Source organism: Pollicipes pollicipes, unplaced genomic scaffold (genome assembly GCF_011947565.3).
Source record: "Pollicipes pollicipes isolate AB1234 unplaced genomic scaffold, Ppol_2.1 Scaffold_4002;HRSCAF=4701_pilon_pilon_pilon, whole genome shotgun sequence".
Taxonomy (NCBI): domain Eukaryota; kingdom Metazoa; phylum Arthropoda; class Thecostraca; order Pollicipedomorpha; family Pollicipedidae; genus Pollicipes; species Pollicipes pollicipes.
In genome coordinates this window covers 31,031,558-31,053,026 of record NW_023596420.1, presented here as the reverse complement: position 1 = coordinate 31,053,026, position 21,469 = coordinate 31,031,558, and the positions used below count along the sequence as shown (strand labels likewise).

General features: G+C 56.9%; 2 protein-coding genes across 3 annotated transcripts in view; one reads left to right on the top strand and one right to left on the bottom strand.

The window, feature by feature from the left end:
• The first annotated feature begins 3,418 nt into the window (after nt 1–3,418).
• On the top strand, nt 3,419–11,847 carry LOC119094037 (regulator of microtubule dynamics protein 2). Of its 2 annotated transcripts, XM_037217099.1 has the most exons (8): nt 3,419–3,777; nt 4,325–4,433; nt 6,735–7,025; nt 8,636–8,738; nt 9,074–9,288; nt 9,624–9,775; nt 10,276–10,357; nt 11,171–11,847. In XM_037217099.1, the coding sequence occupies exons 2-8, from the start codon at nt 4,353–4,355 to the stop codon at nt 11,231–11,233; spliced, it is 987 nt and encodes a 328-aa protein (XP_037072994.1). In that variant the 5' UTR covers nt 3,419–3,777; nt 4,325–4,352; the 3' UTR covers nt 11,234–11,847. The 2 variants fall into 2 exon arrangements, with proteins under 2 accessions (XP_037072994.1, XP_037072995.1); XM_037217100.1 differs by lacking the exon at nt 11,171–11,847 and having other exon boundaries at nt 10,150–10,276.
• Nucleotides 11,848–12,040: 193 nt separating this feature from the next.
• LOC119094379 (fasciclin-2) overlaps nt 12,041–21,469 on the bottom strand; it is a 92,509-nt gene continuing 83,080 nt past the window's right edge. The window contains exons 9-19 of the mRNA XM_037217442.1: nt 21,020–21,319; nt 20,587–20,718; nt 19,997–20,187; nt 19,500–19,597; nt 18,705–18,847; nt 17,618–17,671; nt 17,484–17,571; nt 17,172–17,189; nt 14,871–15,069; nt 14,439–14,504; nt 12,041–12,826 (exon numbers count right to left, since the gene is read on the bottom strand). Coding sequence (XP_037073337.1) covers nt 12,763–12,826; nt 14,439–14,504; nt 14,871–15,069; nt 17,172–17,189; nt 17,484–17,571; nt 17,618–17,671; nt 18,705–18,847; nt 19,500–19,597; nt 19,997–20,187; nt 20,587–20,718; nt 21,020–21,319 — 1,353 coding nt within the window. The 3' untranslated portion in view covers nt 12,041–12,762. The remainder of the gene's footprint in view (nt 12,827–14,438; nt 14,505–14,870; nt 15,070–17,171; nt 17,190–17,483; nt 17,572–17,617; nt 17,672–18,704; nt 18,848–19,499; nt 19,598–19,996; nt 20,188–20,586; nt 20,719–21,019; nt 21,320–21,469) is intronic.

Here is a 21,469-nt window from a genome sequence, read left to right as displayed (position 1 = left end):
TCGATCCGGGGTCAACTGCGCGGGCCAGAGGGCCTTCTGCGCAGGGAGCGGACCAATGTGATAGTGTGTATCCTTTTAAGAGCCTCCGAACTGGCCAGGGGATCTCGCCCCCGTCGCCAGAACGACGGCCGGAAGGCACACCGCAGTGGCACGGAATGGCCCTTTAGCCCTTACCCTAGGACAGTGATGTGCTCCTTCCTTTTGTTCTATTCAAGGGGCCCCTTCACCGATAAGAAATAAGAGGTTTCATTTGTGTTGAATGAAGTGGATCGAGACGTATGCCGGTTGGGCAATGGTTAACGCGCCTGCGTTAACAGCTGCGCATCTGGGAAACCAGCGGTACGGGGTTCGATTCCACGCGGTTTCGTCCTTCCTGACAGGGTGAGAGGCAGGCGAAACCATATAACCTCAGCAGCTGATTGCGCCGTAAAGCCGCAATGACAAGCCCGCAATCTCGGGAAGCAAGGACAGCGATGGTTGCAGTTTCCGTGAAACCGAACGGTGTTGGCCACTGCAAGAAACGTCAGGCGGCGAGCGCCGTGCGCACAACAACGATCATCGCAAGATAAAGTTTCTTTCAAAATAAATTCGTACAGCTCAAAACCTAGACTGGACAATTTTTAGCAGCTTTGAGAATGTCCTCTGAACTGATTAGCAGCTAGAGCAGCCCGAAACATAGAGATGTTGCCTTTACTCTTCCAGTGCTACCACCAGATCCTAGCATCGCTTCACGGCGCTGTAAAAGCTAATCCATTATTATCATCAATGAAATCAGTGAAAAACTCGCCCGGAATATCTCTAAATGTATGGTTTTGTGACCAAAGCGTTCAAAAGTGCGTCTTTCAAATGCGCCATCAGTTTCGTGTACCTGCTAGCCACGACCTGGTGTTAGCCGGGGGCCAGCACTTTTGTAGCTTTCGCGGCCTTTGTAGATTATAACGTCTGGCGTCGAATTTTTGTTTCCAGTATTTGCGAGCACGCATGTTCAAAACTACGTTACATAAGTTCTATCACTTATCGATTTTGACTGAATGTTGAACTTCCCGGGTTACTACAAATTGTTGACACATTTTTGTCTTCAATCTATTTTTGCGGGGTACTTGCTTTCTTTTTACAACCCAATTAAACATTCTAACAAAGTTTCTGAGTTTTATCGGTTTCAAATAGTTCACTGGAGCATAGTGAAATTGAGAGCACCGGCGGTTTACTTCGCAGAGTCATTTAACCCATAATTCTTTTAATATATATATATATATATATATATATATATGAATATACATAATAAAATCAATATAAACGTAATATGATAAATAAGTTAGATGCGTTTAAATGAAGTGACAGTTAACTCGCCGCAGGCTATCATGTGCGATGAGTACTGCAGTGTCAAATGTATCTGAAGCATGTTTGCAGGATGGTTGAGATCAGTCGACGGCATGACGGGTGGAACCATTGTTCAGACTTTCGTTCTCACCTGGTGTCCGTTCGTACCCAACGCTTCGGCCAGGCTGTCCGTTTTGACCTCGCCAGGCATTATTAAGCCCTAAGAATGACTGGCCTGTGATTGGTTTGCAGCCATGGACGAGTCACAGCCCTATCTGTCTGCTTGGAATAGTTGCGATTCGAGCCAAGGTGTTATGATCACGAGTAAAGCGTTCTACCATTGCGCCGATTGAGACCGTTCATCGTCCCACACAAGGACGGTTGCCCTATCCGGTTGACTCCGTGGAAGAAAGCTGGACGCATGGTCAGGGGACTCCGATTCGAATCAGAGGCGTAGCCAGGATTGTGGCCAGGGGGAGCCAAATCATAGCGAAGGGCTCTTTTAGCCGTGGATGTTCCAACCTTCCGATAGATTTAATCCGAACTTTAACTGGGTGGATGTCTGCGATCAGCGCCCACGCTGCATGATGTTTGTTGTGTGACCACTGACCCCTGCCACCCGGCAGCGAAATCCCAGGCCAACAGCAGACTTTAGTGGTGAAAGTTTAACGCGCCGCAAAGTTTGGCACGGTTCGTTTCCCCTGAGACGACACGTGACCTTTGACCCAGCGCGGCCGTTGACATCGGCTGCCGACTACACCTGGCAAGGCCAAATAACTAGCGGCTAAGGCGACTCGAACCCAGCCCACAACGGTTGGGCAGGCAGGCGCTCTAAATGACTGGGCGATTGGGACGGACAAACGAATGTTTCATCGTTTTGAGTGCCCCATTTTTGCAGTCGCGGAATATTTCAGGTTCAGGATCCCATTTTGATGATGTGATAGTATTTCGGGCTCGGGATCACATTTTGATACCTCGGCAGTCCGCTTTTTATGTCTAAAAAGCCCTACGACCTACGGATGTCTTGTGTGAATGGACGCTGTGATTTGTGGGCCTTCATCCTCATGGGCCCCGCCACTTCATGGGTAGGATAGAGGTGGGGGGAAGGCAGTGGGATCGCTGCAAAAGCCCCCGTCCTTGGCTACCTCACTTCTCTCCCCCCCCCCCCCTCCTCTCTCTCTCTCTCTCGCTCTCTCTAACGCTCTCATTCTCTTTCTTTCTCTTTCTCTTTGGCGTTGAGTTATGATGCATACATGACCAAAAGCCGAACACCATTCGGGCTCAGTTATACCTGATGATAGCCGGAGAATTAACCGTCCGAAACGTTGTGTGCATACTAACACACCAGACGAGAGCGACACGCCGAACAGTTGTCTCATCTTTAAGATGCCTGAAGAATGTCTGAAAAGGGCTCGTGCCATGATCTTGCTCGATGGAGCTTTGTTTGCATGAAATGGTACTAAAAGTTCGCGTATAATCAACACAAAATAATTGGGTCAAGTTCTTGATTTGCTTCCCTCGCAGTGTTTTTTTTATTTATCTTCAGCAAGCATCCATTCCGATGAACCGTTTCGGCCAGGAGCAATGGAAGTCCGCTCGTTTTGGAACCACGTAAAGGGGCTATAGCCCTTTTTATTTCCAGCCAGCCCAGAACTGCCCCTCCCACGCCCACAACACCAATTAATAGGGCCAATGTCGAAAATTCGGAAATCTAGGGAGCTCCCCAACCTGGCCCTGCTACGTTCACTGTCCTCAGTGGCCAGTTCCGACTCTCATCTCTGATCACATGATCTTTGGCTACAAAGCCAGTTTTGAGCTAGGAAGCGTCAAATCTATCCGTTTCCACCCATGAAAATGGCGCTTAAACTTTGAAATCTATAACCTCACATCAATTAAAATCAAACAAATTTCAACATGTGAGTTTAATTAATCTGCAATGTGCTATTCTATTTGGAGTGAATCGTGAATTCTATAAGGCAGTCTGTGGCTTTCGAATTTAGTGCAAGATAGTGTTATGCTTCCCGAAGCTGTCTTTTCATTTATGACGCAAATAAGACAAACATTCGTCGGGCAAGAAACACTTGGAAGCGGTGCAAATTGGAGAGTGGAGGATGGAGCAAACATGAGCAGGAAAAATTTGAAGTTACTCGTCGCCACGCCGCGGGGTTAAATTGCTAATGTAGAATGTAGCGCAGCTTGTAGATATGGGATACAGATTGGAGAAGCCTTGATCACCATGCATCATCAAGGCCAGAGTTGAATCTCTTCCTCAGTTCTGAACAAACAGTTGTCTTGAAGCTGGTGGTGTGAATGGTTAAGGCTCATCCAGATATATTTGTTGTGGAATCTGTCAGAGTGGCATCTCTTGGGTAGCCAGGATGCTGCTACACTAGTTTATTCTTATTATTGCATGTGTCATCAAGAGTTTTTTTGTGACTGAAGCTGATAAATCAACTTGTAAGTATTTGTGTATATTTTTGATAGCTTGTAAATGATGAACACTAGCAGTTGGGTACCATCAGTTTGTTGTAGATAGCAATACAAACACTGGGAATGAAATTTGAGGTTGGAATTATGTTACAGAATCAGTTTTTGTCTGTGATGTCATCTAATTCAATGTCATCTTAAAGAAATTCTGTCAGGAATCAGCACTTGCCTGTTTCAAAATATGATGAGGTATGACACCTCAAGATGTAATGTTTGTCACTGGATATTAGTTCACCTTATTCATAATTTGGAATGTAACTCCCAAAACAGATGCTGTCTTCTCCAAAGACCACTGGTGAATCAGTGCCTGACCAGGTCAATAGTTCAGTGCTATGCTGAAGGTTTTATCTTTCATGCATAGCTTCGTTATCTCTGTATCTGCAATGTTGATTGCTGTGCTATGGTTGTAATATGCTACTATGCTGTGTAAGCAGACTGGACTGAATACTTGTGTATTGACTCACAAGGAGTGATTGGCAGTGTGTTTGGTAACATCTATGCACACTGACTGTTACAGGTCAACTACTTAATAACATAACTGAAATATGGATCAGAAGAACTATATGATGTTTACCCTTGGGGTTGGTGTGTCCCTTGGTATCACAACACTCATCCTGATGTACAAGGTAAGAAGTGAATTGAAGACTTGTGATAAGCTTCTAAAGCTAGACATGACTGGACCAATCACTGATTTTCTACATAAGATAGGCTTTGTCCAAAATGTGCACCCATTTTTGACCCATGAACTTGTTTGCAGTGTTTAACATAATGACTCTATTTTGTATCTGACTATCCATAGACTGGATCATGAATATTAGTGATGGAGGATGGCTGGTCAGATTATTGGAAATTGTAGTTCCATGGAAAAATACCTGCAAACAGCATGTTCTCACCTAAACAAAAACTTATGTCTCTGCTGACCTGACAGAACTATTCACACTCTTTACCTATCAGTTTGTGAAGGGATGACTACAGCCTGACATTTTAATGAAATCCTGCACTGACCAAAAGCTGGGCTATCAGATCAGTGGTGCACAGTCCCAAGGAGCCTGATGGAGCCCTCAAGATCAAGAAGTAAGGGTCTGAAGGGTTGGCCAAATGCCAGTAAATGCCAGACCCTTAATAAAATGCCAGATTTACCAGTCAGAGGGCACTTTGCACCAACCAGGGCTCCTGAATCAATGAGGGGCTGTTTGTCAGCCTACAACAGCCCAGACCAGAGGGCTTCCCTTGTCAGGGAGGGGGTTTGTCCAATGTTTGACGCATCTCTCCAAGGGCCTCCAAATTGACTAGGGCACTCAGCCTCCATGTCACCAGAATGGCAGTCAGTAGGCATCCCATGCTGGGACAGAATGGCTCTCCAGCTTTTGGCTGGTAATGATAATGTGTCCCCCACTGTTCTACCCACCAGGCTCCTGCCCTAAAAGGGGTATGGGTCTTATGAGTGTTCAATAGAGAGGGTCAGATTGAGATGATTTAATTAAATAAGGTCAACCCATGTTGAAATAACATTCTAAAATATTCATGTCATTTAAATAGTAGACTGGGGAGTACATTTCATTCATAGCAGTTACAGCAATGCTCAGAATCGAGATTCTGTCACCACTCTTCCAGTTTCGCCCCAGATTCCAGCACCAGTTCGCGGTGCTGTAAAGGCCAATCCGTCCCCATTATCTAAGAATAAGAAATAATCTAAGAATCGCACAGATGAAATAAACAGCAGGACTTCCTTCTAAGCGCATGTTTTTAAGTGTCCAAAGGTACTTATTTTGGATGCGTCATAATGTTCATTCGCCCGTGTTGATACAAATTTATGGCCCCATTTCTATCTACAATCTACGTGCGCGTGGCCGACCGCTCACTCAGTTTATTGACTTAAAAATTCAGGCAGATTGCGCCTTCCGATAGCCTCTGACTTCTGCGCCAGCTGCAGAAAGTAAAAATACAAATGAAGTAAAGAAAATCGTGCCCCTCGAAATAAAACGCGCCATATCCGGTAATTTTTACGGGGGGGGGGGGACGGCGCTCAGTGCCGGGCTCATTGCCATCCCTGTGCCCCCCCCCCCCCCTTACCAAGGCTCTGGCTGCGCCCCTGCATTGGATCATTGCAGTGGTAATAGTAATTGCTAAATACGTAAAGCTTTTGCTTAATTTCTGTCCACAAATGTCTCACTAGTGTGAGGTGCCTCACAGTTAGGTCTTCAAGGCCTATTTTCTAGTCAGCGCTAAATAATATTGATGTCTGCCATACTTGCTTAAGTGAGTAAAGTCGCATACAGGTGGCTTGAATGACTTAGGTTGTTGCCTTAAAGCTGTTTAATTACCTATGTCTTCTCAGGTCCCAAAAGGAGTTGCACATTACCAGGTCCACCTTCTTTATTTTTATTTTGCAGTTGATTGGTTGTGTCATATGAACTGCTTGCTTGAGTATTGGGGTTAAGTCTTTGCTAAGTATTGCTTGTTGCCCCTGGCATCCAAGCAGCTGTATCCATTGAATGCCTGTTAGTCAAATGGTACTGAACATTTTTAACACCACATACAGTGTCATGACATGACTGCTTGGAGGCCAAATCGTTTTAACCTGGTCAGGTCGAACCAGGTTAGATTCGAATGCACAGGAATGTCTTTCCCTTAATCCACCGCACCTACCACTAGCTACTAGCCGCGATCTGGTCTCCAGCCACCAAACCGCCGGCTCTCCAACCACCAACCACAATGCCAAGACAGCGACGCTCATCATGAAACATTCACCAGCAGCCAATGCCGTCCGATTTGAAAGGCTTTTGGTCGATGATGTAGCAGCGAGCGCAATCATCACTGTCCGCTCGGCCGGCTGTCAGGCTGCCGCGGGCCTGGCGCACGTCCGCCGGCAACGCGTCGGCGGCCGTCCTGACCTCTTCCCCTCCTCCCGCCCCCCGCCCCGGCAGGTGGAGCGACTGTACCGGCTGTGCCTGGAGCTGCAGACCTCCCTCAGCGAGCTGCACACGCTGGTGGAGGAGTCGCACGCGATCGCTGGGGGCCGGCAGACGGGCGCGCTGAAGAAGGCCGTCAGTCGCCTCACCTCCTCCACCACCGGCTCCTTCTACGACCCCGACACGGAGCCCGGCGCCGACATGTGGTCCACCTGCTCCGAGAGGAAGTTCTACGAGCGCGTCGACCAGAGCGTTGACGAGCACCCGCTGCAGGCGGTGCAGGCGCTCGAGATGCGCAAGAGCGAGGTGGGCGCGCCGCCGCCACACCGACCACTGGAGTGGACGCGCCACATGGGGATAGGGTGGGGCGATTAAAGGGCAGGGTAATCGCTGTGACGTGACGTGGTCAACGGGGCAGCCCAGGTCTTACGCGAGGATTGAGACGGAAGCGTTAGTATCACGGATGAAATACTAGTTCGGACTACCTTCCCCGTCTGGTGCCTCAGTATGTGCACGACGTTTCGACCCGTTAAAGGGAGTGTCCCACCTTTGAGGTATTTTTTCTAATCGTACTCAAGAACCTACTACCAAGAAGCGCGCTGGTTGAAGTTTGAACCGATGCGCCACTGCAGACCACCTGATACTCCCATCCCCATAGCCAAAGTTCGCCTCCAAAACCACTGACGTAAACGCTATGGGGTTGAAATCAAAGTCGTAGTAAAATATTTCGTTGCAGTCGCTAGATCATAGCTTCATGCTCGCATAGTTTTTGTCTAAATAGAGTATTTCAAGCTTTCGTAACATTTATTACACGAACAATTTGACGCATTTGTGTGCTGCAAACATTACAGACCACACGTGTCGGAAAAACAAGGCAAATTAAATAACTTATTTTCATAGTAGTGAGTAGGGAGCCCATTGAGATTTCTCTCGCAGGAGCGGCTTCCTCAAATCGCGGTTCTGGGCTATATCCGATTCATCCGCGCAGTGCATGTTATGAATCCGGTCCGGTGTATTTAATACATGAAAGTGGCGCATACACGATAAAACGGTCACGCTCACGATACGTGCCAAAAACTGCACGGGCACCCCATTGCAATTAATGTTGGCTCACCCGCGACTCGCAGGAACGCCCCGCTACTCTGCGCTTCGGCAAAAGCATCTTGGGGGGGGGGGAGGGGGGAGAGTTCCACGCACGCGCACCCGATAGCAGAGGGTTCTTTGCGTGGCTGACGGGCCACAGTTCCACCGCAGCGACCGCTCTCGTTGCCTTCTGGGATACCCGGGAGCGTATGACAAGGAGAGGTCTGAGGGCCGGCGGCAGTCACGCTCAGCTAGCGCATAAACACTTAAACCGGGCCGTCGTCAGATGTTTTGGGGTCCGCAGAAGGAATTGATGTCGGGCTTTCAGGCGTATACGCCCCACAATTCGGTTACTTTCGTGGACTTGCTGGGATTCGGACTAGGGTCTTCTGTTATACCGAGGCCAGTACTCCAACAACCGTCCTTCTCTTCAAGCTTAGTTGTTGGAGCATTTGGCTCGTAGTCAGAAGACGCTGGTTCGAAGCCCGGCAACTTTAAGCAGAGGAATTGGGCTGTGCCACGTACATGGGTTGAAGCCAAACATCATCCAGCCGTTCACAGGACTCCAGATACCTGCCGCGCCGGAAAGTGAACTGGCAGAAACGTTGCCCAGCGTCCGACAGTGCGGCTGAAAGCTGATCTTTGGGATAACTTTTCGGCCAGATACGGGTGTCTTTAAGATGGAGGACGCTCGCTGTCAGCCCGGCCGTTGAACACCCTATCGCAGAAGCACGAACGCGCAGCCTCAATGCCATCCGAGGCGGCGGACTGAATGTACTGTATGCTGAGGCGCTCTGGTTCGAGTGGCGCCTAATGTTCCGCCTCTGTTCCAGTTCCAAAATCACGTGGGCTGGCTGTGGCGCATGGCGAAGGCGCATCGGCTAATCGCCCTGCAGACCAAGGACAATGACAAGAGGCAGGCCGAGTTGTACAAAGGTATTGCCGCACACCCGCTGAGAACGGACGCGTTAACGTCTGCGTTGTGACCTGTGAGACCCCGCGTTCGAACACCTGCGGTGCTGGACGCGGGTTCTCCACGCTGCTTGGGGTTAATTTTAAACTGGTCTTGTCCCGTCGGGTACTCACAGTTCGTCAACATGTCATATCTGACGCCTTCTCTGGGCACCAGCAATAATCACAAACGATGCTGGACACGGCTTCACGTGCCGTCAAACGGTGGCGCCTCGGGGGCTGCATCGGGCCCAGTGCGGTCCCCTCGAGACTCGTCGCCGGCGCGTCCACGGCGTCCACTGACGCCGTCCCTCCGGCAGCCATCAGCTTCGCGGAGCGGGCGCTGGAGAAGAAGCCGCACAGCGCCGAGGCGCACAAGTGGTACGGCGTGTCGGTGGGCGCGCGCTCCGAGTTCGGCACCGTGCAGGACAAGATCCGAGACGGCTTCGCCTTCAAGGAGCACATCGACATCGCCGTCAAGCTCAGCCCGCGCGACCCCATGCTGCACCACCTGCTCGGCCGCTTCTGCTACGAGGTCTCGCGAGCGCGCCCGCAGGCCCGGGAGCGGGGACGGCAGCGGATCGGACGGCCAGACGCGGGAGTGGATCGTGATGATGATGGGTTTTGCCGTGCTGTGCCCTGTTCTCGCACCCCATGTTGCTGAGTCCCGGCGCGTGCACGGCTGACGGACCGGTGTCTTGTCTTCCTCCTGTGAAATCGGCGTAAGAGTTGGCGTCATCTAAATTTGTTCCATCACTTTACGAATCAACGCTTGGAGAAAATGTGGTCGCTTCAACTCAGTGGCCGCTCGAGGCGATGACCGGCTCAGGCGGCCAAATCGTATAATTTAGCTTCTTATTTTCTCGCTAGGTGTCGGGCCTGTCGTGGATCGAGCGTAAGGCAGCGGCCGCGCTGTTTGGCTCCGTGCCGACGGCCACCGTGGAGGAGGCGCTCGAGCAGCTGCTGACCGCGGAGCAGCTCAGCAAGCAGCCCTGGCTCGAGAACCGGTATATCATCTCAAGGTCAGGGCGGACCCTGCCTGCTGTCATGATCCCTTACCCCCACCCCCGCGGAGATGTGTTTCAGAGCGGACGGCGCCGCACGGACGTGTCCCGACATGAAATTATGGGTCTGCCTTGAACAAGGTTCTGTGTTTTCAAAGATGTACGGTTATTTTCCATAGCGGCACCGGCGGTAGGGCTGTCTCGTGATTTGCGGCGAATGGCGTGGACAAATGATGTGCGGCGGTATGCTTGTGGTTTGGTTGTTGATTACATCGCGTGTTGTAGAGAACTGGTTGATGCTCTCCAAATTACAAAAAAAAAAAAACTGTGAGTGCCGCCTCCGGTTCTCAGCGCTTTCTAGTTTGTTGTCAATGGTCATGCAAACGTCGCAGGTGACGTCGTTAAGACCCGGCTGGCGGCGGACCACCGCACTCGGGCTTTTCGGACGCAGAATAGCCTCCGCTAGGAGGGTTCAAACAGGCCCGCTCTCCACGCGTGTGCATTCGTCCCATCCCCAGGTGTTATGTTGCCCAGAAGAAGTACAAAGAAGCGATTGCGTGGATCGACAAAGCGGCCGCCTGTCCCATCACGTCCGTGCAGGTGGGAGTTCTATCCGCCCCGCGCGCTCCTCCGGTGCGCGTAGTGAGAACGCCCTCCTCGTGCCTCCACATTCTTTCTGAAGCTCTGCGACGGCGATCGGGTGGTCTCCGTTGCGATCTAAGTTCACATTAGGGGACTGATTGCCGTCGCCTGCTGAACGGTTGACTCCGGCGCGGCCAGGAGGCTTGTGTGTGGGCCCCTGCCGGTGAAAAGGACCGACAGGATGGCGCCTCCCCAGTTCAGCGCGATAACGGAGGTGGGAACACGGCACAGCTCCTGCGTCGCAGATCACATTATGAAATTAAATCAGGGGCGTGCGGGCATGTCAACTTCGACAGCAAATTTAATCCATTGCCTGTTTTGATGCGGGACATGCCTTTAGTACTTGCGGCGTGTCGTCCACTGCGACGCATTGCTAGAGCAATGTTATCTGTGAACCATTATGAGAGCCGATCCTACCCGAGTGCCCGGGCGGTTATCCTCTTGTAGCCCGCATGAGGCCAACTCTTCCTGTGCCTGGCTGCTCGCGGTCAGCTGTCCCCTGATCTGCGCAGTGTGCAGGCCGCCGACGCGGCACCGTCACGCGATGGTCACGTGGTACTGTCGCGCGATACCTCGCGCGGTACTGTCTCGCAATGCCTCACGCGGTACTGTGGCGCGATGCCTCACGCGGTACCGTCGCGCGATACCTCACGCGGTACTGTCGCGCGATACCTCGCACGGTACTGTGCCGCGATGCCTCACGCGTACTGTGCCGCGATGCCTCACGCGGCGCCGTCGCGCGATACCTCACCCAGCCCGCTCCTGTTGCAGGACGAGGAGACGGGCAAGCTGGTCAAGGTCATGCAGGCCAAGTACAGCTCGTACCGACGCTGAGGGCAGGCGCGGTGTGACTGGCTGGCGGGGGCGGTCCGCCAGAGAACTGCCCCGAGTCAGCGGGGATGGGCGGTCCGCTGCGGAGCCGACCCGGGTCAGGCTGTGCCGTTGTCTCTCATTTCGCTAGTGTTGACGCTTCAGCGACGCGCGTCTCGATGTTAGCGAGGCTGTTGTCGAGGCGAGACGCCTCTACGAGTCCACCCCCGGAGGCGGCGACCTAGCTCCGAAGGGAGGGGGGGGGGGGGCGAATGTGCCCATCTGTAGTCAGTCACCGATACCGATGCGATTCGTGCTCCCCGATGGGGAAGCCTGCTCTTATTGGGTTAGGCTGGCGTTGTTCCGCTTTTTAACATGCGTGATAGAATTGGGGTCCGTTTCGACCAGGGGTACCAACACTCGGACATCAAGCCGTTACGTGTATGCAAACCCGAAACCATGCGCTTTCCCGGGGACTAGATCCCTTGTCATTCCAATTGTTTTTTCACGTGCGCCGTCGTTGTAAATCGGAGATGTTCACTTTAAACCTCAATTGTTTACTTATGAGAACTGCGCCAGAGTTGTTAACCGAACATTGTACGTTTATAAACTGGCACTACCCATGTGCATCGAGTCAACTGGTGTGCGTTTGCGTAAAAGTGAAGTAACAGTCGCTGGGGAACACAGGAACTGTATTCTGGGCACCATTCAGAACACCATTTATTTACACATTTTTGTGGGCGCGTCTCGCTGGCAGACATGTGGTTACACTGCTCTGCTCCCGCGTTCCACCCCCCTGCCCCCTCCCGTCCCCACCCCATCTTCACGTGTTCTGCCTCCTCTCCGCCTAACCCCAGCCTCCCAACACGAGACTCCCCTGTTATCTCTCGATTCCCGCCTCGCACAGCGCACGGCGCGCCGCGCTAGTGCCCCTCCCCCGCCCTTCTCCCACACACACACACACGCACACGCCGCAACCCCGCCCCCTCTCCCGCGGACAAGAACGATAGGCGCGCACGAGCGTCGACGGGCTCTGGGAACAGTTTATTGGCGCTGCAACTGGCCCGGCTCCTGCGGACTAGGCGGCGACCGGGGACGACGCCGCCCCCCGGGCACAATCAAGGCTCGCAACACATACTGGAAAACACGGGCGTACAAAAGGTCCACTCGAAGCGCTCAGCCACTCACGCTGGCGCCACGGAAAGCGCACGGTCCGGCCGGCGGCCAATCACAAGCGTCCGCCGGGCGCCGCGCCGCGATTGGCCAGCACGCCGCGGGGCGAGACCCCGGTCGCGGCGAGATTGCGCACAGCGACGTGAACTAAAGTAGAACTTCTGTCAATGCCTTACAGACGATGGAAAGGTGAACGGTAAACACATATCTAAACGGCTGAACGTAGCCGGTAGCGCCGGTTGCCGCCGTGGCGGACAGAGGGCGTCCCGCCCGGCGCCGGCCTGGAGCTCTGCCGGCCCGGCCCTGCTGATGACGTCACCACGCGGCTCTGACGTCATCGAGCGACCGGCCGGCGCGTGGCGCCGTTGGCGCGCGCCGCCCTAGACGGCCGAGTCCTTAGCAGCCTCCAGCTGCGCCTTGTCAATGGTCACCTCGGGAACATCCCTGCAACGCCCCGAGCCGACGTCAGTCAGAGCCGGTGGTGCCATCTGTCGCCAGCTCGGGATACTGACATCTTCCCCGGTCCCCGTTACGCGTCCCACTCCCAGACTTGCGGCACGCAGGGCTGGGGGGCAGCTGACCCGTAAGCGTTCCGGCAGATCTACTAATGCCCGAGGATGATGAGACTGACTTAACTGGCGCTCTTTATTCGGAAACCCTGAGTGAGCCGCTTTAGCCCGTGACTGACCTACAAGGGTCTCTAAAACCAAGTGATTTCCCTCCACTTTTTAGCTTTTTAAACGTGACAGCATCGGTTTCGTGACGCGACCGAGGTATGCGATCGGGTACCTCCCCTCATGTCCATGTCCGGCAAACTACTCGTAACGGACAAACCACTTCGGTGCATGTCCAGTCCATGCTACTACGGTACTAAGTGCGAAGCAGGGTGTACTCCAGTATCTGGGGCCAAATTTGCTGCGATGCGAAGCGAACAGAAATACATGCCTAATTATGGACACGGCATGTACAAATCGGCGCAGGTCTAAACCGGTCGACGAAAATACATTTCAGTGTAAGCATGGCGCTCACAGCGCCCAGTAGTTGGATTGGGATCTGTGCTTGTTGACAGCGGGAACGGTTCGCTGACCCAGCCGAACACCGGGACCGGTCAGACACAGTGTCTCTACCTGTGAACAATGGGAGGCATGCAACGCGAGTGCTGGAAGTCATACTGGGGTTAGACGTGCGGGTCGCAAGACGACAGCGACCGACGGGTCACTGGCACAGGTCCGGTCAGGTCAGGTCAGTAATCGCTGCCGGTCAGACGCGGCCACGGCTGAGCCACACGCACGCAGTGCTGGTGGGCGCCGCTGGTCAGGCACCCGCCGCGAAGCGCGGACGCGTGTCAGCCGGCCCGCGCCGGGGGGCTGGACGTGTCGCCTCTGCCGGGGTCCAAAGCTCGGCGGCCTCAGCTCAGTGCGTGGGCACACTCACAGCAGGTGCGTGGTCGCGCGGACGGAGGTCCCGCCGCGTTCGTGCCTGGTGCGCGTATACGATACATGACAGCGACAGAAGGTGCCAGGGAGCACACCGAAAACTACTCGGGTTCGCGGACGCGTCTACCAGCTCCCTAAGCCTGCGTGGAAACAAGCCGACGGCGCCCTGACGCATGACGACCCTCTGCCGTGGACTCCCTGCTGACGGACACCGCGCACAAGGGTTTGTACAGCACGGGCGCGCCCCGTCGCATGCGGGCGTCATCCGACTTCTATCAACACGGGTGCCGGCAGTCTTCGGGGGCGGTGTTGTGCGCATGCGCAGGCGCGAGCGCGCCATGCGACTCACCGCTGGCGCCGCCTATACGCTGGTCTGCCGCGGCAACCGTATCACCCTGCGGCGCGCAGGCGGAGAGGGCAGACAGTGAAGAGAAGGCGGACACCGTCAACACAGGCAGCCACGCGCCGCGCCCGCCCCCGTCCCCCGCACATGCATCGACGCCTGCCCGGCGGCGCACCGCCGTCCAGCAGCGGGCCTACAGCGAGGCGACATCGACGGAGAGAGGCGCCCACCGCCCGTCACAGCGACACCCCGCCCGGGCGGCGACGCAGACACGTACCTCTCGCCGTTGGACTCGGGCGTGTTCTTGGTGCCGTTGCCGTTCTCCTGGAGCGGCTCCTTCTCGCTGGGAACGCAGAGAAGCGGCATGGGTGACCTCGGATGAAGGCTGGAGCTATGGGAGCACAACGGGACTTCGCGGGAGCCGGTCCGAGTCTGAGCACTGGCCCCCTGGGCTATGTGAAACCACCGCAGCTCTGCATCTGGCCCCGTGGGCTTCGTGAGAATACCACATTCTCTACCGGTGCTGACTAGGCGCAACCATACGCATCGCGGCTGTACCGTGGTTATTCATTTCATAGTTACTTCGCCAGCGGTCACTTCACTACGCACTACACATCACCCCAACACAAATTCGAATGACTGAATGCGTAATGCATGATAACGAGCATTAACCTTGCCCCCTCCCCCCCCGCACCGCGCGGGGACAGACCTGGCCGCCTCCTCGTTGAGTTTCGCCGAGCCGGAGGTGCCGCGTGCCTTCGAGCAGAGCATGTGCGTGATGCCGCGGTTGTTGACCGCGTAGCAGGTCAGGTCGATGAGCACCAGCAGCACCAGCAGCACAGCGGCGACCACGCCAATCACCAGACTGGAGGCCAGCGACGGCGGAGGCGCCGCCGCCTGCGCGCCACCTGTCGACAGTTCGCAGAAAACGGCTATCAGGCTCCGCCGGCTGGGTGCCGGGGAATCGAGCGTTTCAGCGGATGATCGCGGAAATAAAGTAGACGGTTGCAAAACTCTAAAAACGCAGATGAAGCACACAGGCACCAAAGCAATGGGGATACGCCGAGACCACGGCAGACAAAATTCCAGATAAAAACATCGCATTGAGGGCAAAGCCGCGCAGCGTCGCGGGGCAGCAAACGGCTCCTCATCCGTGCACACGGGGCTCTCGTAAACGAAAGGCGGAAACATACAACCATAATGGAAAAACACTGAGCCATCGCTGTTTGACACACCGAACACCAACAAAGACCGGGACCGCATTTGATGTTCATGAGAACCGGGCGGTGGATTTGAGTACAAAACATTGCTGCACTTCAGACATTGCGCCGTCGCCAAAGCCTCCAGAAATGGCGCTTCGCAAACGTGGTAGCTGCAGTACCGATAGCAATGAACGTATGCACACCGGTGCACGAGCTTCGCCACAGCCTCCCGTCGCCGGGACGAACATTACGTCTATCGAGGGCAAAGAAACGTCTGAAGCGCCTCGATGACTGGGCCAATTTTTGAACCATGGCGGCGCCTCTGCGCTGATGTTCTCGGAGCTCACGATCGGCGTGATTAGAGGCGTTGTAGGCCGGGCAACGAAACACCCAGCTGAGAGCCGAGTGGAAAATGGAACAGTCAGCTGACTTAACGCGCCGTGTCCATGCTCAAGAACATCTACATCCAACCTGCTAAACATCTGGTCATTCCCGCCTCGATGCAACTACGGCCAGTAAGCACCACTATTCCCTACCATCGCACGACAGAAAAACGAAACACGAACGACTCGGCACGCGTTCCGACAATCAAGCACCGACGCCAACTACGCTTTAATGTACCCACCGAGTATGAACCTACGAATTCTATTTACCGCGGTGCGCACCACAAGCGTGCCACACGACAGAGACACCGAGCGAGGACCATGCCCACGTAATTACCTGACGTGCCTTACGCAATAGTGGCGCGCGTTCTGCGCGCTCCTGGGAGCGCTCCCATCGGTAGTGCCTGCCCTAGTAACTAGGCCGCGGAACGTAAGCCAGGTCATCACTGAGGCAACCAGGCATGGCGGCACAGTCATCTATTCCGCGTCCGACCGCGAGAAAGCATTCAGGCTCCACCGACGTACACACACACCGGCCGTGGCGGTGAAGAGCGGGACAGGCTAGCAAGGCGCGCGGGCGACACAGCACCACGCAGTAAGCGGAGAGAGACAGATACGGACACTGCGGGAGACGACAGGGCGGGATGCACGCGCAAGCATGGCAAGGGCACAAACGAGGCGTGTAAGGCGAAGCCAGCTGTTCCCCGGGCGTGGGCAGAGGTGGCGCCACCATCGCGCTCGACGCGGGACAGCCGGCCGACCGCGCCGCGTCGCTGGAAGACTCCGGTTCGCCGCCCGCCGCCGGGTCCGAACACGCGACAGGTCCGAACGGAGCCGACACCTCCGACGCGGCGCCACATACACGCCACACTGCTGACAGCGGCCCCGAGCCGCCAGGGTGATTCCATGTGACGTGGGACGTCACTCCGCCGCGACAGTCCCGCGCGATCACGAGTCGCCCTCCACCCCTCAGCCGTCGACGGTCTCCATTCGTCGACGACGCGCGGTGCACCCGTCAGCTCTCCCGCAGCGTTCGTTGGAGGCGTCGCCCGAGCGGCCGGGAGCCATGGGCGTGCGCCGACACCACCGGCCGGCACCGGTCACGAGAGCAGCGGGTCCCCAGCGGGGGGTCGCCTCGCCGGCGGTCTCCGCCACCCCGCTGGCACGCCCCACTCAACGGGCGCGTTCGGCGTTGGAGGCAGCGTGCGAGGATTCCTATCCCCTGGCACGGCTGCCCGCGGCGCCTGAGCAGCGCGAAACCGCGTCCGACCGCTACGACCACGGGCCTAACGGGGCGAGCCACCTGGCGGGCGAAACCATAACCTCCGCCGACACTAACGCCGCCACACGGGCAGTGCGGCAATCAAAGCCGGCCGCCGAGCAGCAGAAGGAACAACAGCGCAGTGGAGACGGCGGCGGCAGTGCCTGACGAGGGGTGTTTACCTGCGGGACACGCACGGGCGGGGGTCAACCGGCGACGGAGACGCTGACCCGGCAGGAGACACGGGAGACGAGACGGCAGGAGACGCGGCAGAGCCGACAAAGCGACAACGAAGCGTCCGCCTTTTAAGCGCCCGCAGCTGCCGTCTCACCCAACAGAGAAGCAGCAGAGGACAGTGAGACGGGGAGAGGCGCCAGCACGCGGCAGACAGGGCCGACTCGGCCGACCGCGCCGCACCGCGCCGGCACACACGGGACCCCAGCCGGGATTGCAGACGGCCGGGCCGCCACACCCACCTGGCGCCGTGAAGACAATCAGCTGCGCCGGGTCGCCGAAGCCGATGTGGTTGTGGGCGCGCAGCTCCACCCGGTAGTAGCTCTCGGGCTTGAGGATTGGTCAGGCGGAAGGAGAGCGGACCGGGCGCGTCCACCACTGACGTCAGCTTCTCCGACACCACCCGCCATATGTTCTTGTTGTTGATCACCTGGGGCGGGCAGCCGGTCAGCGCGGGTCGGGTCGGGTCGGGTCAGGTCAGGTCAGGGACGCACGAGCGTCTTGAGTTCGGAGGCAGCGGGAACAGCACGACCTGCTCTCATTCACTGTTACCACGCTGCACCACGGGGGCCATCCGATTCATGCACCAGTGTCCCCTGTTCTTACGGCACCAGCCGGAAGAGCTGGGCACATCTCGACCCAATCCGACAGCGGTCACCAACACCGGCCTCGCCCCCCCCCCCCCCCCCCCTCCCTCCGAAGGCTTCGGCTTGTCGCCGGCGAGTGGAGAGCGCGCGACTTCGACGCTGCATTCACGTTATACCCGTCTGGTGCACGTGACGAACTGTTCCAGCGAACTTCGGGCAGTGGCTCGTCCACGTATATTGGGACGGCCGGCGATGTGAGAACAAAGCTGAACAGCTTCGCCGAAACGGCCGGCAATCCGGCACGACCAATGCCACCGCTTCTTGACTTCTAGTTGATCCCAGTTCTTACACCACCAGGAGGCATGCCTGTTTTGTCACCGCAGCACATTTTATCGACTACGGACCGCGAAATCCAACGATCATATCTCAAACGTTGGTATCACCTGCCCAGTGATGCCGATCGAACACAAACAAATCGAAACAACGCTTCGCGTTCTGCTGCTCCACGTCTCCGGCCCATGTACATACCCCTAACGAGAACGCGCCTGACGCCGCCCCCTCGCCTGCCCGCGTCTCAGACCTCCCCGAACCCGCCCAGCCCGTGCCGCCTCCGCCCACACCCTGTCTCGACCCGTGCCGCCCCCGCCCACACCTTGTCCCAGCCCGTGCCGTCCTCGCCCACACCTTGTCCCAGCCCGTGCCGCCCTCGCCCACACCTTGTCCCAGCCCGTGCCGCCCTCGCCCACACCTTGTCTCGGCCCGTGCCGCCCTCGCCCACACCTTGTCCCAGCCCGTGCCGCCCTCGCCCACACCTTGTCCCAGCCCGTGCCGCCCTCGCCCACACCTTGTCCCAGCCCGTGCCGTCCTCGCCCACACCTTGTAGTAGGAGACCTGGTAGTTGTCAATCTTGGCGCCGTTGTCAGCGCCCGCGTGCCAGTGCAGCTCGTACGAGTCGGGCCGCTCGGAGAGCACCACGTGGTCGGTGCCGTCGCCGGGCGGTGACGCCATCTCCTCCGCCACTGCGGCAGCGGCACGCGCGCTCAGTCAGCGGCGCCGGCCGCGGCCGCTCCCGGCCCGCGCCGAGGATGCGGCTGGTGAGAAAATACGGGCGGACGGCAAGGGGACGCCGGCGTCGAGTCGAACAGCTCGCAGGCAGACCAAAGAGCAAAGGGCGACAGTACAAGACCAGGCCAGGACAGGACAGGAAAAAAACAAGGAGGACAAGCTACCGAACCGGACCAAACTGGAAACAACCAAGTCAGGTAACACGCTCGGCGACGTGGCATGTGGAGAAACGAGTATCATGTGGCTTACATAAAAATATTCACGCATTTTTCTTTTTACTTTACTCTTGTGGGAGAACAATGATGCACATCTTTACAACCCTGGAATATCAAAAGGTTTCAAGGTTCAACATCAACACCAAAGGCTTCAAAGAGCACCAAAAGTTTCACACCATCACCAAACGGCTCTCGGAAAAGAAGACAAGCAGCCCACATTTTACTCCCCTTACTTCAAACCAATCGCAGCGCCGTTTACGGGCTAAAGACACAGGCGCGCGGACCGGCGCCCCCCTGAACGACGCGTGCTGGGGGGGGGGACGACACCAGACCGACCGGGGCGCGGGTCCGGGGGGGGGGGGGGGGGCGGCGACGGCGCCGGCCCGCTTACTCAGGATCTCAGGCGGCTGCGGCGCGGCGATATTCGGCATCATCCGCTCCGCCTCTGCCGACCACGGGCCCAGACCGACCTCGTTCTTGGCGGCGAACCTGGCGCACGGTGATCCGGGTGATGCGACAACACACGGAGGCGGCGATACGTGAGCTCAGCACGTGCGAAGCAAGGCGTGCGGCTGGATAGCATTTGGGTCGGAAATCACGGCCCCACGGAAATCCGGTCGGAAGTCTCCGGCTTTTCATGGAGGGTGGTCTTGTATGACGTCAGCACCGAGCACCGACCATCTCAACGCAAAGATATGCGCAGAAGTCGCACCTAGCTGCACGCATAGAAGCGAGCTCGCCCAGGACCTCAGAACAATTATCGTATTGAACGTGAGCCCACTCAACCAAAGCCGTTGCCTCCCAGAGGTCATTAAGTCGACCCCGAAAAGGACGCGCCAGGTCGCCGGGTGACTCGCGAGGTCAGCCCCGCCCCCGCCCGTCACCGACCTGAACTGGTACGTCTGCTGGGGCGTCAGGTCCTCCAGCAGGAAGTGCTGTTCGGCGGGCCATTCTCGGCGCTGGGCGACCTCCCACGGCTGGCCCCGCTGCACGTGCTCCACGGCGTAGGACGTGACCGGCAGGCCGCCGTTGCTGGCGGGCGGCACCAGCGCGAACTCCACAGACGTGGCGGTCACCTCCTGCCCGCGAGGTCCGGCCGTCACACACGCTCGCCAACCAGCGGGAACGGATTTGGCGGCATGCGTCGAAAACCCAGTCCAAGATGTTTCCATGCCCTTGGATAGGGTTTTCACCCTGCCTCAGCTTAGCGAAGTTTACCAATACACCAACTGTGTAGACGATATTCAGACGATCTCAATGCAGGAGTATGTCTCGCAAACACTGCTTAGTGCGGGTTTCAATCGCATAAATCCATCTGCTCATAAGGTGCGGACTAACTGTCAACAAAATGAAGGGTCCTCTCGAAGAAGACACTCGCAACACTCCATCTTCCCCAACAACTGGCAATCAATGGATTCGCCCTCACATCCTTCCCGCCACACCGACCGGTGCCCCACCCAGTCGGTGACCTCCCTGACCTCGAACACGACGTTGCTGAGCGGGCCGGGCGCCGTGGCTTCGTGCAGCGTGATGTCCAGCGAGTCGGAGCCCAGCGGATTGGAGGCCGTGCACGTGTACACGCCGTAGAAGCTGGCGTCGGTCGGGGTCACCTGCCGGGTCACGGGGGTGACGTCAGACGGGGCCAGGTCACACGGCTAGGGAACGGGTGGCGCTGTTGGACCGTTGGTTCGCACCGAAACAAGCCTCTGCATCTCAAGCCACACACAAGAGGGGACACTCAAGACACTCGGCATCCGAGCGTTTGAATCAGCAAAGCACCATCAAACATTTCAGCTGCATATCGACGACTTCCCGACCAGCCCTCACCCCTGAGGCTCGGCCCCCGTCCCCAGCTCAGCCCTGCACCCCTCCCCCCCTCCCTCCCGAGTAGCCGGCCGGCGCGCCACCTACCCTGAGCACGGACTCGGGCCCGTCGCCGATCTGCTCCAGCTGCGGGTCGTCCACCGGCCGGCCGCCGGCGGGCCGCCAGCGGACGGTGGCGTTTGGCACGGCCTGCGCGCTGCACGAGAGGTTGGCCGCGCGACCGGCCCAGGTGAACACCTCGCGCTCCGGCGGCCCGCTCAGCCGCGGCGAGTACTGCACGGTCAGCAGGCCTGGCGCCGTCGCCTGGTGGCCGCCCTGGTTGGTCGCCACGCACTCGTACAGGCCGTCGTCGTCGCGCGTCAGGTCGCGGATGGTCAGCACGCCCACCTGGGGGACAGGGCAGGTCAGGCCAGGTCACCGATGGCCGTTGGTATGCCGGTCGTCCGGGTGACAGGTCAGGTCAGGTCGGGTCACGGGCAGACAGCAGCAGACAGCAGCGCAGACAGCCCAGAAGACAAGGGAGGCCGCACAAGGTCA